This window comes from Hylaeus volcanicus, chromosome 1 (assembly GCF_026283585.1).
Source record: "Hylaeus volcanicus isolate JK05 chromosome 1, UHH_iyHylVolc1.0_haploid, whole genome shotgun sequence".
In the NCBI taxonomy this organism is placed as follows: Eukaryota; Metazoa; Arthropoda; class Insecta; order Hymenoptera; family Colletidae; genus Hylaeus; species Hylaeus volcanicus.
The window spans coordinates 27710493-27726167 of record NC_071976.1 but is presented as its reverse complement, the minus strand read 5'-3'; the positions used below and the strand labels follow the sequence as shown (position 1 = coordinate 27726167).

The window sequence follows — 15675 nt, the reverse complement described above, 5'->3', positions numbered from 1 at the left end:
TGCGATAAGCATGACTGGTCGATGAAGCTTGTCATGCGGATTCTCGTCTCCTCTTTGTCTCGCGTTCTTTGCTACCTCTCCCTCGCGCACTTCCGTTTTCTCTTGTTCTCCTTCGCGTGCACGCCTTATGTGTACCAACCTGTCGAATTGGTTGCAACTCGACTTGTCCCTTCAGACGGAAGGACGACGAGACGGTCGTCCCCACCGCAAGATACGATCGAACCTTTTTTGCGTGGGTGATTGATCGAGGACCCTGGCTAGCTCGCCCTTGCCCAGGGATCTCCGCATGGTACGCTTTGCCAGTTCTCCAGTGACTTATTGTTCGGACACCCGCGTTGATACTCGCGGAGAACGCCTAATAGCGAGTCTTTGGTAGGGTTTAATGTTCGCGATAAATCATGACGAACCACAATATTTCCATATCGCGAGGCGTACAACTATAGTCATTGGTGACCTGTTGCAGTATAGAATAGTGACTGTATCTTTCATGCTCAATTGATAATCCAAGTTTCCTTAAATATCTGAACTCTGTATTTCGTATAACTAAATACCAGTCCTGTGAATAAAAGGATCTCCAATAATTTCGACCATCGTGACACTGGAGTCTGCGACATTCCATCCGATACACCTCGTCGTGACGTAACCTGGTTACGGATGGAGCACAGTCATCGCGACTCGCAGACCTCCAGGGGAACGGAAAAAGATAGCCTATCGGAAGGACGATTCGAAGCAGTCACGCGACCCGTTGCGTAAAATATCAATGTCCTCGCGACCAAGGTCCCGTGATAACGATCAGCCATCGATGCACGCACGCGGGACACGCATCTCTCGCTGAAGGAGGAGCGCTCTGGCAACCCGAACACGGCCACAATTAACCTTACGTAACTCCGTTGAGTTCGTTCCTGGTGGCCTCCCCCTGGTCGTTCGCCGCAAAGATAAACTGCACACAATGCGTCGCACGGAAGGCGGTCTCTTGGAACGGTTGGAACCGGCCTGAAACGAGACGAACGGTGTCTTCCTCGTCGTTTTCGCTCGTCCGCGCCGGCCAGCGCCGGGCGAATGTATCGGCGATAATTGTTTTTAGTGCCTCCACGCCACCAGGAAGGCGGACACACCGAGTACGTGCTAATCGAAATCGTAAATCCGCCCGATAAGAGCCCGCGCCGCAGTTCCACGTACGCGGGGACGACATATTCGCGGCGGAATGAAGCCGAGAGCCTTCACGGGAACCTTTCTAGGCTGCATTATGATCCTGTTTCGACGCGGTGGGCAGACACTTTTGCGCCGTCGGCGTCGTCATTAACGTTTGGATAGAGTTCACCGATAGATTGTTGGAGGAGGCAATATTTCTCCTGGGTTCAACTATCTGGCGTTCACACAAATATGGGAGAAAGATAAACTTTAACACCTCCGCGTAGTGGCTGACTGCAGGATTTTTTGGAGGCACGGATGTGTGTGAATCTTTTGGAGTTCTAAGGGTGTCTGCCCCCGTGGATTAATGATAGTGATGATTAATTAATTGTATAGGTCGTTATTAACATTAAAACTACAGTCAATCATGCTACTATTGGATACTACTACATCTTCGAAAATATAGAGTAGAGAGACCATAATGTATGTATTAGGCTGTCCCAAAAGTTTCTTTCGCCTTATTAATAAGTAATACATGCACGATATTTTATGTTTGATGGTACATTACTGAATTGTGCACGATTCATTTTGCTCCATTACTGTTGCAACATCGATGTCTATAAAATTAGATTGTTTATTTATATAAACACTGCCGCGTATAATAATTGAGTGCATCACGCGAAAAAAACTTTCGGGACAACCTAATACATTGTTCCGTGTACAAATCATTTTTACCATAAATTGCACCAAAAACATTGTTAGTATTTCAGCAATTTGTAAAAGAAGTTACGCAGTTTTTTTTTTTTTAAGAATATTAATTCTTCAGAACAATTATGTTGCCAGAATCGACTTGGTAGAAGAACAACGTGCATTTTTGGGATCTATTTAGAGACTTATAAATGTGTTTGACGATGTATATTGGCGTTAAGTGTGCTGAAAGTTACAGTTACCGAACGATTGACTGTGCACACGGTGGAATCTAATGGCTGGAGCTCTCTACCAGGGGTATGAATGAAGCCCATTTGAAACTTGAATGTTCAAACTGTGCGTGTGAATTTCTTAAGTAATGAAATAACGAATACAGGTTTTGCAGTACTGAAGACGCACTTTAAATTTGAAGTATCTAATACTAACAAAATATTTTAGTCGTTAAAATTACGGTTATTATATACCACGCTGGACAATATATTTCATCGCATAAAAGTTCAAGAGACGATAAAAGGACAACATAAAGGCTTGGAAAAACATAAAAAGGCTTGAGCTCTGAAATATAATACGTGTCCCTTCGGAGAAGTCACCGGTCGGGCGAAAATATCTGTCGCTGTTTACGCGGCTCGCGGAAGGAACGCGCGATAATTCGCGGTGTCGTGTCGCTAATAATAGAGAGCATGTATCCACGTGTCTATCCGTCGCGGATATTATTATCGATTCCGTTACAGGAACTTTCCTTAACGTAATGGACACTTCCAAAGCGTTACGACGCCGTGCGTACGTTACGAAGGAATAAGGACGAGGAAAATGGGGCCCGTTCATGTTTATGTTCCCCTTAAAATTCGTCGATCGGTTTTACGTCGCGATTAACATACTTCAATGTATCGGGGAAACGCGTCGATAGAATATTACGAGGGTGTGCGTGGCGAGTAAATAACACAGAGGGGGCCGCAATTGATTTTCTATGCAGAATGAAGCCTTAAAAGTCGTCCTATCGTTTGCATACGGTTATCGGGTTCCTCGTTTGCTATAAATACCTCGACTGGATGTTATTGATTTACATAAGTCCCAGGGCCAGTAAATATCGGAAGGAAGGTGGCGGCAGTGAATATTTTAATGAAATTAATGCACTGGCCGGCGACGGATGTTATCGATAAATAATACGGTTGGAGCATAATTGTCAGGAAGAGTGAAACGTTAACTGGACATTGGCCACGCATCGCATTATTTCTGAGCGTTATGGAGTTCTTGATAGCGCAATAGAGTTGTTGATTTACGCCTTGTCCTAATTGCTCGTCGCGCAGCGACAAAATCGCGCGTAGCTGACAAGATTTTGTCGCCGCGCGACGGGCAATTAGAACAAGGCGTTAACGCTTGACTCGGCGCGAATTCCCTTTAGCTGTTCATAGTAAACGGAAACAAACAACGTGACGCGTTGACTGAGAAAAAAACCGTCAGAATCGGGTAAACGGCGTATCGAAGGATCGAATGCGAACGACTTCCCGGATTCGGGATCGAGAAACGAGACCATTTGCATCGGAACGACGAATTTATTCGTAATTTGCTTATCGATATGCGTGAAACTGAGACATTTTTAACGTTGATTAATTTTAACGAGATACGAATTCTGCGATCTCTCGCTGAAGAAATTTTCACACCCCTCGTTGTTCGCTCGCGCTGCACGCTCCCACGAATCGCGAGCGAAATTACTGTCGAGGTTCGCGTGACAATGTCGGCGTAGGACGTGGGAATTTGTAGCTGGCGATAGGTCAGCAATGAACGCCGCAGCGCCTATTTAAATAGCCTCGATAGAGGTAATATTTCGCATTCGACGGCGAGGAACAGTATTTCGTTGCATTTTTCACTGCACCACTAGCATGGAAGCGACAAATTGTTCAGTCGATACTGAGTATTCTGCTGGCTTGTTGCATCCACGCCACAACTCGTAGGAACTTGGTTATTCAAATTTGATTAATTTTCTTAACACGTTGGTCGCCTCGTCACCCAGAAATGGGTGACACGATTTTTCATTAAGGCACTAAACAAATGAATTTCGAAGGTGAGACAGTAATGAAAATGAATCTGGATAAGATTCGTGAATTTTCTCGAGGTTATACAACAAAATACTAGGACAAGTATTATATTGTCTATGTACTCTAGTCTAGAGCGTGAATTTTCAAGTATTCCTTTTGGATTTCTTTTTTTAAATCTATAAGAAATGTTTGTACAGGATATTGCACATGTATATTCATTTTTCGGAAATGTACATAATTTATTTTAAATCATGATAATCAAAATTAAATATACCGTGTTACTTTCACAAGCCAATGTCAAGAAGCAAATAATAATTTCAATATTAATTTGATATTGCAAATCGTGAGCATCAAGTAATGTTCTTAACTATTCAAATGATTACACTTACTGCTCACGGATCTGAGGGATAAACTGTCGACGTAAATGATCACCGATGTCCACCATCGTGTTTCCATAGACACTTTCTAGGTGGTCACCTCGGCTACCGTGCGGCAGAGTTAATTGCGAGTGTCAGCGATGCAATTTCTCGGCGGAATCGACCTCTCGTTTCTCGAGAAAACAGCAGTTGGTGAAATTCCAAGTCGGCAACTGCCTGTCACCGCCGACGGCGTGGGACGTGGGAATTTGTGGATCGCGATAGAGCGGCGGAGGGGCGTCAGAATGCCTCGTAAATAGCTTCGATACCGATGCCTCGCGGTATTGATACCTCATCCCGATCAAATGCCATTCCAGACCACGGTGGACGCGGCCAGTTAGTTCGACTGAATTAAACGGGCCGCTCCGCCTGGGACGTGTGTCTTTCTTATCGCTTGGAAATTATTGCCGCTAATTTAGTCCTGATCGGTTCGTTCCTGCGAAACTTCGCACCTGGGTGGCTGAACAGAAACGTGCATCGCTGCTTAATGGAGTATTGTATAATAGTTATGCTACGTTAAAATCGAGGCATCTTTGGAATTTGATGAAATGGATTGATTTGAAAGTGACATAAATTGACTGATACTAAAAAATAAAGCTAAAAAAGAAATCTATTCGAAAAGGCAGGATTACCATTTTTGCCATTTCTAGCTACCGTGTGGCGCCAATAAATACAGCTCACCAGGCACCCTTTGGTTTGTTTTTCTTATTGTTTTTCTTTCGTTTAGTTGATCGACAAATATACGATCGTCGCCGTTGAAATTGAGACGCTAATCTCGTTCCCGCTAATAAATCAACGTCGATCGAGAAACTGGTCTACAAAACCGGAGAGCTAGCATTTAAATGTATGTTTTGATTGTTACGTAAAAATTAATTAAATATCGATCTCGTACGTTGCCGTCACAGGTAGTTAACAGGCGGACAGTGAGATATACAGCTTGGACGTGTCGCTAATCTCGGATTTACGAAACTGATTCGAAACGCAGCGTTTTAACGGCTCGGTGTCGGTTTGTAATTATCCAAGAGCATTTTTCGGCAAGTTAGATGTCTCAATTTTACAGATACCGTCGCGTTTCACCCTGAACGAGGACTTTATGTTAGCCGATTACTACTTCGTAACTGTATTAGTATTATTACACGTGATCACCGGTGAGGTCTAATTAAGAATTCGATCAATTAATTTCACGGTACAGTGGCAGCGTGTAACGAGATCTGATCCTCCGATAGGGGCAATTTTGTATGATAATTTTATTTACTTCCTGACGTTGGCTTGTGAAAATAAGACAGTGTAATCGGGAGCATTATTTCTACACTGTTGATCACATCTTCAACCGAAAAGAATTTAAAATGCCTTAATAAAATTGTAATATTCTAGGTTGAATATGAATTTTGATCTACCTCTGTTGCCTTATATTTAGTTGTTACTATGTGTGAGAAGAAGATTAAAATTACGAGCAAGGTTGAAGAATTCTTCGCGTTGCTATAGTATTAATTGAAGGCATTCCAAGGGATTGTTATAGCCAAACTTCAAGAATTCTTTTTCAAAATTTAAATACATATTTCAATCTAAAACAATGGTAGTTTTACAGTGAAAGTATTGAACTTCGTATATAAATTTTTTTTGACAAGGTATATTTAAAGATGGCCTCCAGGAGCAAATGATAAATAAATAAATGAAATCAAATCAAATTTAACCTGACATGACTTATAGTCATGACTTAAGTTCAATATATATACTGGAGAATTCCATTTTTTTTTTTTGTTAAATAAAATATTTAAATTTTGACAAGAAATTCTTGAATTTTTATTATCGCAACTTCATGTACCCCCTCGATAAAAAATCCCATTGGAATCTTGATGCAGTTTTCGAAACCAACCTGAATTGACGGTAGAATCGATTACGGGCTCGACTAGGTTGACTGGATGTTTCCAGTGAAAACATCTCGAAATCGCCAATGCGTCGAGCATCATCGTTCACCTGTGAAATCACCTTACGCTATTGAATGCCGACAGGTTGCTGCGATCAGACATCCGGCGATTTTCTAATATTATGTCCGCGCCTCGCGAGCAGCTCGTGTTCTCATGCATGACTTTATTGTTGGCGAGCTCAGTGAATGAAACGGCAGTCGTATCATGTCCTATAAGTATCCCACTTGACTCGACACAATCGATACACGATCTCGCGGTAGATCGCCCGATCGTGATCCGGCCTCTATGATAGAAACCTGTTGGCCCGTTGAACTTTAAAATATTCGCAGAACTTGAGAAAACGTTGTCCCATTCACCAGCCAACGTTCTCGTGCGAATATTCGCAGAGGAAACTGGTAAAAGCGTAAAGTTGGACTTGTCTTCGAGAGAAGCTCTTCGATTAATGTTTCTTTATGGATCTTCGATGGTTTAGAATATTTGAATGTCGATGTTTCATTGATATCGTCTGCCTCGACTTCTATGTTACTTATAGGGACGTCGCGACTCTTGAATTTGATTTATCTACCGAGCTATTATTATTATAGCTCTGTAGAATTAAAATTTTAAATGTACTTGCTGGGATGTATGAGAAAGTACGCGATGAATTTGCTTTTGAAGTGAAATCTGTAGATAGTGAGGTACAATTGGTTTTTTATAAAATATCGAAAATTGCAGTGGATTGGAAAGCTAGGAAAGTCATTGTCGGTTCATTTATAATATGGACATCGAATGAACGATTGAAGTGACCTTCTTCGGCAAGGATACAAGCTTTGCGGGCTCGCCTTGTGGATTGTCATTGGTATCGCTATCTAATACCTATATATGATCGTTTACGTTGCGGTATCGCGTTGAAGCGGATTAGAATCATGTTGACAGTCTACTCGAACGTGCCGTCTAATGAGAAACTTCTAGAGATTGTATTTTATTTCTTTTTGAAGGACAACGTTTATATTTTCTATTTTCAACATTGTTCTCTCACGTTTCTTGAGAAGGACCATACAAATAATTTATTGATTTCGGCGCTTGGTTATACAACTATATTGACTCTCTTGGAATGTGTGATTCAGGGAAAATGAAAGGTTACATCATTTTTCTTTTTAAATAAACGGTACAATTGTAGAACGATTCTTTACTCAAAAGTATTCGATTAAAATACATCTCAGTCGCAACCTTGCAAAACCTTATTTCACTGTAGGGACTCGGAGCCGCGCGAAGATTCCTTAAAATCAAAAGAATGATTTATGCGTTCGCCAAATCGTAAGGGCTCCCACCTACTTCGGCGTGTATTTGCTCTTCAAAAGGGGCTGTAATTAATATTGTTACCGCAGGGATACAAATTAGCGTTTGAAACGATGAAAGAGCGGAACAAAAGGAAACCTGCGTGCACCTTCAGGCAAAAGGATTATAATTAGCCCTAGTGTGACTCATTGGCCGGTGTGTACGGTTCGTATAATCCCGGCTTGTCAAACAGTTGAAAAGGGTAAAATGGCCACCTGCGCTGTTATGATTGCATTTGGCTAAATTTAGCAGAAACGCTCGCGTTAGTCACCGCGGCTAATTATATTTCGCAGATTAGTTCGCCCACCGAAATGCTAGAAGGATAATCTGAAATTGCTGCCGCACTTCGTGCCCACTTTCTTCTCCCATTTCGATCGTTTCGTTGGATTGATTAACGCGACGTCTTAACGAGTCTGTTACATCCTGCACTCCAGAATTGAGTTTTAAGCCTGACCCTTTGAAGACGATACTTTCAGTCATACTAACTCAATCGTAACGATGTTTGCTCTGGTATAATTGCCTGGCTTGACAGTCTTTAATGTTCACAACAAAAGCGTGTACGTAGATTGTAGAATAATTAAGTATAAATTAGTCATAAAACACAATTAACATGTAAGACGACATAAGGCTCGTAAAAACTATGTAATAAATATATTAAATATGTATTAAATTTATTAAATACATTGAACAAGGTTCAAGGGCTTATAGACCAGCGATGGTTCAAAGTCATTTTTCTGTTACTAATGGTAAGAATAATGGTAAGAATAAAATGATACGAATAAAAAGTGGTAGAATAATTATTTATTTCAAATATGTAATCGCATATGACCAGCTAGATATTCAAATAAGTATACTGTACGTTTATTATATCTACAAAATAAATTTTCCTCTGGCATATTTGCAAGATAATTCGACGGCTTATTAGTTATGATACCAGATATCAACGTATGTATTTTGCCTAAGATTTGTTAAAAATAAAGCATTTTCACAACCCCGAAAGGGTCTATCATAAATAGACTGCGGATCTTTATGCATTTATAGGAAATTTGAATGTACAAGAAACTACAACATACAAACAATATGCAAGAATATAAAAAAGATTGAAAGTAAAGTTCATGTTACGATATTTGCAGAATAAAATAAATTCCTATTTAGGTTCAATTTTTGTAGGCATGTTCGCAAAGATTTTATTTTGCATAAAGATCCGCAGTCTAATCATAAATTATCTAAACCATCGAATGTCGAATTTAGACGCCTTCTCTATTCGTTTGGAGCCTGACTCACCGTGCACCTTACTTCTGTTGCAGGTGCACAAGAAAATGCGCGTAAGATCAAGGTGACGGCAGAACATAGAGATCATGCAAGACACCGGTGGGTTGCTGGTCGATGGCTCGAAAGAAAGTGTCGCGTCGAGTTTGCCAACCACGAAAACAGTGAATCGGTTGAAAATAGTGGAAAGTGACGATGAAAGTGGCGAGCTGCTGAGCGAGACCAAATCGGAGATGGATCCGTACAAGGAGTTTGAGCTGTATCTCGCCAAAGCCAATGTAAGTCTTTTTCATTTTCCATTTTGCCTGTAGATACTTATATCTTTTTCTGCCATAAATACTAAAATAGTCCTAATTAAAATCTGATGTAGTTCAAGTTCGAGAGGAACCTCAAGCGATTCCTCTCAAAAGATAAACTCATCAGAAGTCATTCTAGTCTCGATAGTAGTCGAAAGCAAGCTATGTAACTATCCAAGTATCAACACGATTTCGCTTAAGCGACGAAATTCTTTTACGATGCGCCACGACACCGCTCACTTACGAATCGATCATCAGTTTCATCGATCCTTTCGTTGAAAGCGCCCCGAACTCGAACGATCCCAGCGGCCGGGCATGCACAACAAATTGAACGTGACGCCACGATCGCCATACAAGATTCCAAAACACGTTTCGTCCATGACCGTCTGGTCCACCTCCCGTACGATGCCTCGATCGTCATCTTCTCGTTCTCTCATCCTTTTTATTCCGTCATTGCCTACCGTGGTACATCTATTTTAGAGGCTTCGACTACAGTGCCTAAACGCCTCGATTGATTATATACATTCTACATGCTCCTCGATAGTATATGGTCGTATTAACTCAAAATTAAAATTCAATTCATATGATAAAGACAGTTTATATTTCATCGACTCCTTCAGGTTAAAGAACTACTTGGCACTGTTATTTATACATATACATATATATATATATAAGGTGCTATACAAATTTCGAACAAGAAACACGTACTCCCTTAATCGTAGAAGACACTAAAATATTCACCCACAGTAATCTTCCAAAACCTAGAAATATAATAGCACATTTAACTAAAAATTCATATCACGTTCGAAATTTAATTTCTAGAGGAGAAGAACCCTGTACCCAGTACCAGCACTCCCCACTTCTCCTCCTCGAATCCCGATGCTCCGTAATCGACCCACCTAAGGAATTTCGTCAAAGAATTTGTCTCATTACAAATTCAGATCATCGCGAGTGTTTTGTAATTGCAAACGTCGCGAGCGACGGCTTCCCGAAGCGAAACTTATTAGCCCCCTCGAATTCCTCTTACTCTCGTCGCGGTCGGTGCCTAAATTGCTACACCTGTTCCAGAATCTCTGCCCGTGGAATTAAATGGTTCTCCGGGCCTCCCGACCCAATAGGAACGAAAATAACCAAAAAAAAAAAAAAAATGTGGAGAAAAATCGCGCGACCGGTTCTCATTGGCGAGTCAAAAGCTTGTACGTACTCGACGTACACAGGATTCTCGGGGCGCAATTATTTCTTCTGGAGCGTGTCGGTCCGTCGATGCTTGCTTCTAAGTGGCGCAGGCCGCTGCATCGTCGATGCACTGGTGCATGTCGATGCGGCGGCGAGCATCGAGTCGATATTTGCGCGGCGCGAACAGAGGATTCCGATCCGCGAACAGGCCGAACGTGTTGGTTGCACGGTGGTTCTAAAAATGCGTCGACGCGGAAGCGGTCCGTCATCTACCCACTGCTTCGACGGTGTTACGCGATTCAGAATTTTCCGCTGGCCAGGACTCGTCATTTCTTTATTCCGCTCCACTGTTACGTCGCTTGGAAGTATTTAGCGAAGAAACGGAGGAACTGGAGAGATACAATCGTCGCCTTTTGATATACGTGATGTGGACTTGTACTCTGTAATGGTAAATGGGGAAGCATTGCCCAGTTTATTTCCTAGGAAATTTAATTTACTATTCCTGTATATCAGAACTATACACAAGCCATCGAACGATCTCGGTTTTCATGCACTTATCCAGTCGTTACTGTATCGCACAAAATTATCCAAAATGTCCAGTATGCAACTAACAGATCGAAGCATCGAAATATTAGGTCGTCTCACAAGTTCATGCCACTTATTCTTCTGCTACTCGAATTAATATGTTAAACATACTCTTAACTATTGATACAGTCTGCAAACCGACTTACGGGATGACCTAATACAATAACAATTACCAAAAACTTCCAAGAACTATAGTTGCCCAGTTAGAATCGTTAAAAGTATCACGTATTTCACACGGGCGGGTCTCAGCGTCGGATTTGGTCAAGGTTACCCACGGTCAAGTAGTTCCCCATATAGTTGAGCCTTAAATCGTATCGCGTTCAGCGTTTTTCGACGCTGGGCAACGATGAAGTGGCGGGCCAACGTCTCGATGCTTCGTATCTCGGTTATTTCAAGTAGGAAGGGCAGAAGGAGTGGAGGTCAAAGGCCCAGAGGCGGGTCGCGAATAAAAATGACTTGTGGCCTCTCCGGAGTGTCTCTAGCTGCGGTCGGTTGCTAAATGGAGCCCCTCGGTTCGCACGATCCGAGGAAAGAGCAAAAAGTGCGTGTGTCATTGGGCGCAAAAAGGACGGAGAGCAGAAAAGAGATCCGTTTAAGTCATCTGCGCGTCAGCTTGTCCGTTGAAACATCACAGAATTTTTTTCGCGACCGTGCGATATCGGAGCCTTTATGTAAGAGTCTTCTCATACTGGACAAGTCGAGTAAGTTAATTACTTCGTGGCCAATTAATTATACGGTTACGTCGGATTGCCAGAGTTAATGAGACGGATGGTACTTTGAACTAGCGAACGCAGTTAGAAGGGTCTAGTTTAGAGACGGCGGACTTGAGCGATGCTCGAGACTTTTAATTCGTAGTATTAGATGCTTACTAGTATTAGATGCAGTGTACTATTATATTCCTAGCGATATTTACTTAATTTTCGAGTGATTTTTTTGGCATACAAAATTATTTTATTTTTATTTCTGTAGAAATTGAATAGATTTACAGTCGGTCTCATAAATATCCGTACCTTCTATTACTATTACTGTCTGAATTAAATGATAGGTTTGGTATTTTCAAATAAATATTTCATTTTAAATATAAACAAGTGTAAAGTTTATTCGTGTACATATTTATAATAAAACATTTATTTGAAAATATCAAACCTATCATTTAAGTTGGACAGATTTCTTTAATAGAATACTTGTGGGACTGTATATGAATTGGAATTGAATAGAGAGCTTTACTTTTAATTGTATACAAGTTATTCTTCTGTATTTATGAAACCCTTTTTACATTACATTTTTAAAATGAGAGTAGTTCTCTTTGTAGTTACCTTGAGTGTCAACGTACAGATTAAGACGCTTTGAACTTTTTATACAATTTTTTTTTGATTGGCTAGACTTTGTATACCTATGCTTCATAGCAAACAATATTTTTCTACGTTCAAAGACAACCGATGAGCTTCGATCGCCATATGGGCGACATACTTTGCGCAAAGAATAATATTTTCGCCCAGCTCTCGAGCTTGACGTTTAATTAATTACTTTGCCACAGCGACCAGTTAACGAACTAATTAAAATGATTAATAGTTACTTAAGTCCCAAAGCTTCCGCGGGTCGGACGGTTCTGAATAATATGCAGTTCACTCGAACTTGGCAGACAATTAATTAATGAAAGTAATTCGCCGACCGGCGAGCGCAGGATTAATCGGTCAAATTAATTGGTCGGCGACGGTTGAACATTCTTTGAGCGTGGCACAAGGAATTGACCGCAAGGTCGGTTCTCCCAAGGTGCCCGAGAACTTGCGAGCATAAACAGGATCCCCCACTTCGCGGACTGTAGGATGAATTGGTGCATCCACTTCGACGAAATCCCATCAGCGATCATCGGCAGACCGAATTCGAAGTCCAGACCGATCATGGAAACTTGTTTCGCGCGCGCCAAATTTAGAGCCAATCCACTGTGTTTATCGGGGCTCCGTAGACGATCTCTGGCTTCCGATGCATTTGGCTGTCGTTCAAGGCAAACACTTCCGATGATAGAGCAGATGGACTCCGTTACGGTTTGTTTAGAGATACGGGCAAGGTGATAAGGTAAAATTGAAAACTATTTTCGACCTACACCCCCGTTCATAAAGGGTCTAGCAGGATAAGGATAGGTAATCGGTCCCCACCCCGATTTTCATTGCTATTATGTGCCGTGCAATGCTTTTGACCTAAAACATCATCCCACAAAGTTTCAGACCGTTACCTCGCCGTTTAAGAGTAATATGACTTAAATTTATTATTATTTTTCTCGGTTACTATTTCAGATATTTAAATTCTGCAAAAACGAAAATATTCCTACTTATAAACTGCATCTCGTATATTTTTTCGGGGTATTTTGTTTAATTATTAAGGGTAGAAAATAAATAATTTATTTTTTGCGGGTAGTAATTGCAAACAACACTGTGAGTGACACCTATCAAAAAATATAACACTATGCGCAGACACACTATGCGTAAGGAACTTTTATCCTGGATTGGATCATTCCTGATTTTTTTGGTAGGTGTCACTCGAAGGGTTGTTTGCAACTACCACCCGCAAAAAATAAATTATTTATTTCCTACCCTTAATAACTAAAAGAATACAGAATAAATATAGAAATTATGTGAAAGTTATTCATAAACGACACCAATGTATATAAATAAACAGGCCCGGAAATGGGAGGGCATAGCGTGCGTTCTCTCTCTCTCTCTCTCTCTCTCTCTCTCTCTCTCTCTCTCTCTCTCGCGTTAGTTATGTTAAGGTGAAGGATAGATGAAGCAATATTTTGTAACGAAACTGTAAGCGGAAGTGGAGGCTACGTAATCCTCAGGGGAACACTAAAATATAAAAAAAAAGATATAAATACAGTTTCATTGAATCGTACGTAATCAACAATTAATTTGAACGAAGAATGGCACCTGCATGTGAAAGTGTCTGACATCCAGCAGCATACGCCCTGTCATTTCTTATTTTGCTATGCTGTCGGGAGACGCCTTATTACGGGTTGAAATGTTGACTGTGGTAAATTAATTAAGTAGCATATGGCGCAAAGACTCGCGAAACAATGTTGACGTTGGCTTGGGGATTGTTCACCTGGAGAATGCCTTGCATTGTACCAAGCGATCGGCTTCTATTATTCCTACGCAATTTACGCCTCCGTAAACGCAACTGAACTACTCGTTGGTTGGGTGCCGCGTGGGAGAGACAAACTGTGTAACTGGTAACAGATTGCTCGGGACCCCGATCACTGACTCGGGATTATTGCTTAATGATCGTGTGTCGCGGAGAAATGTTTGTGGTCGACGATCGACAGCCTGTCGCGAGCCGCGGCAGCTTCTGTGACGCGCTCACCTGTGTGCCAGGTGAGTCAGTAGGTCGCCGAAAGTGATCTCACTTTTTATTGCCCTGTGCAGGTTCTCCGTTGAAGTCTCCCGCGCGGTGCTGCCTGGCGCGCAAATTCTCCGAGAAATATCGAATCTAGGAACGATAATCGTTAGTGAACTTGTTTCTTGATACTTTACAAAGGATACAGAAAATAGTGTATTTTCTGCAAATGCGAATTTTATGATATATACAGGAAGATCGCTAAGGACTGAAATAATACAAGTACCTGTTAACGAAAATTTGTCAAAAGATTCGGAAAGCGCCGTGTGCGCACTATTTCTGCGAAATATGTTGAAATAGAAATAGCAGCTACGAACGATGGACGTTTCCTGCACGTTCTCTTCTGCATAATAAATGAGAATAATGTAAATTTACTCGGTTGTTTTCGTGTTTCTAGAAATGTAAGCGTCACACGTGTGTTTGTTAGTACACGCGTAGAGCTTGATAGCCGCTCTCGGGAATCGCGTCATAAGGCCCCGAGCGAACATGTTCATTATGCTACGGTGAAAAATAAGAAATGGAAACGTGCAAGTTTGGTTATTTCTTTCGCCAGCAGTCCAGAGAATTTATGACGGCTGATCGGTTATCTGGCCTCGCGTAGAGATCTCGACAGGCGCGTGGTTTCAGTCTGATGTAGAAATCGATTGGTGGTAGACGGAACGAGAGGTTGTTACAACGAGCACGATGTCCGACGCATAATTTAGTTACACGCGAGTAGTACATCTTTCCTTGATGCGCGTATCTACGGGAGTTGCTGTAAATCGCATGACCCTCGGCGACTAAATTACAAAATGATGTCTGTTTTAGCTCTTTGTAGCGTTTAATGGACGTCTATATAAGATTAGCGTGTAAGTATATAAAAATGTTGGTAGGCAGGCTTGTGCCCGCAAAAATAAGGACGACTATTACGGTTGGCTCGAGCACTTATTTTACATTTCAATTGTTTTAGGGATTCCCCAGAAAACCTACGGAGTTTACGAAATTCATTGTATAGAGCAGTGTAAAAATTTTTTCTCTTGAACTGGGAATTATAATGGGGTGCAAAAAATCGATGATTTGAACATTTACACACGTAGTATCCGCGCCTCCCATACCCAACAATAAGGAGTCAAATAAGAACACGAAACGTAGGGTACGGGATTGGTCGCGTAGGTAAAGCGGTCGATTGTGGATCCGAGGATCGTGGGTTCTCGAATCTCCGTGCCTTATTTTTCGTATAGGCTTCTACATATGGGGGCTCGTCCGGGGTGGGGGGTTACAGCGGCAACTACACCGAAGAGGAGCGGCCAGTGACGATGAGTGACGATGAACAACAATGCCACGCGAAGGACGGTGGAGCGGGCAACAATGAGGCGTCGAGAGAGAACGAGAGAGAAAGAGAGAGGGGAGTACACTCGCGAAAGAGGGTGCGGCGCGCACT

At 41.7% G+C, this 15675-nt stretch overlaps 1 protein-coding gene across 3 annotated transcripts in view; it reads left to right on the top strand.

Annotated features, from left to right (window-relative positions):
• The window catches only part of LOC128881706 (stAR-related lipid transfer protein 13), a 358493-nt gene that overhangs the window by 23095 nt on the left and 319723 nt on the right, over window positions 1-15675 (top strand). For all 3 annotated transcript variants that reach the window (XM_054132987.1, XM_054132980.1, XM_054133004.1), the window contains exon 2: window positions 8844-9083. In XM_054132987.1, coding sequence (XP_053988962.1) covers window positions 8895-9083 — 189 coding nt within the window. In that variant the 5' untranslated portion in view covers window positions 8844-8894. The remainder of the gene's footprint in view (window positions 1-8843; window positions 9084-15675) is intronic.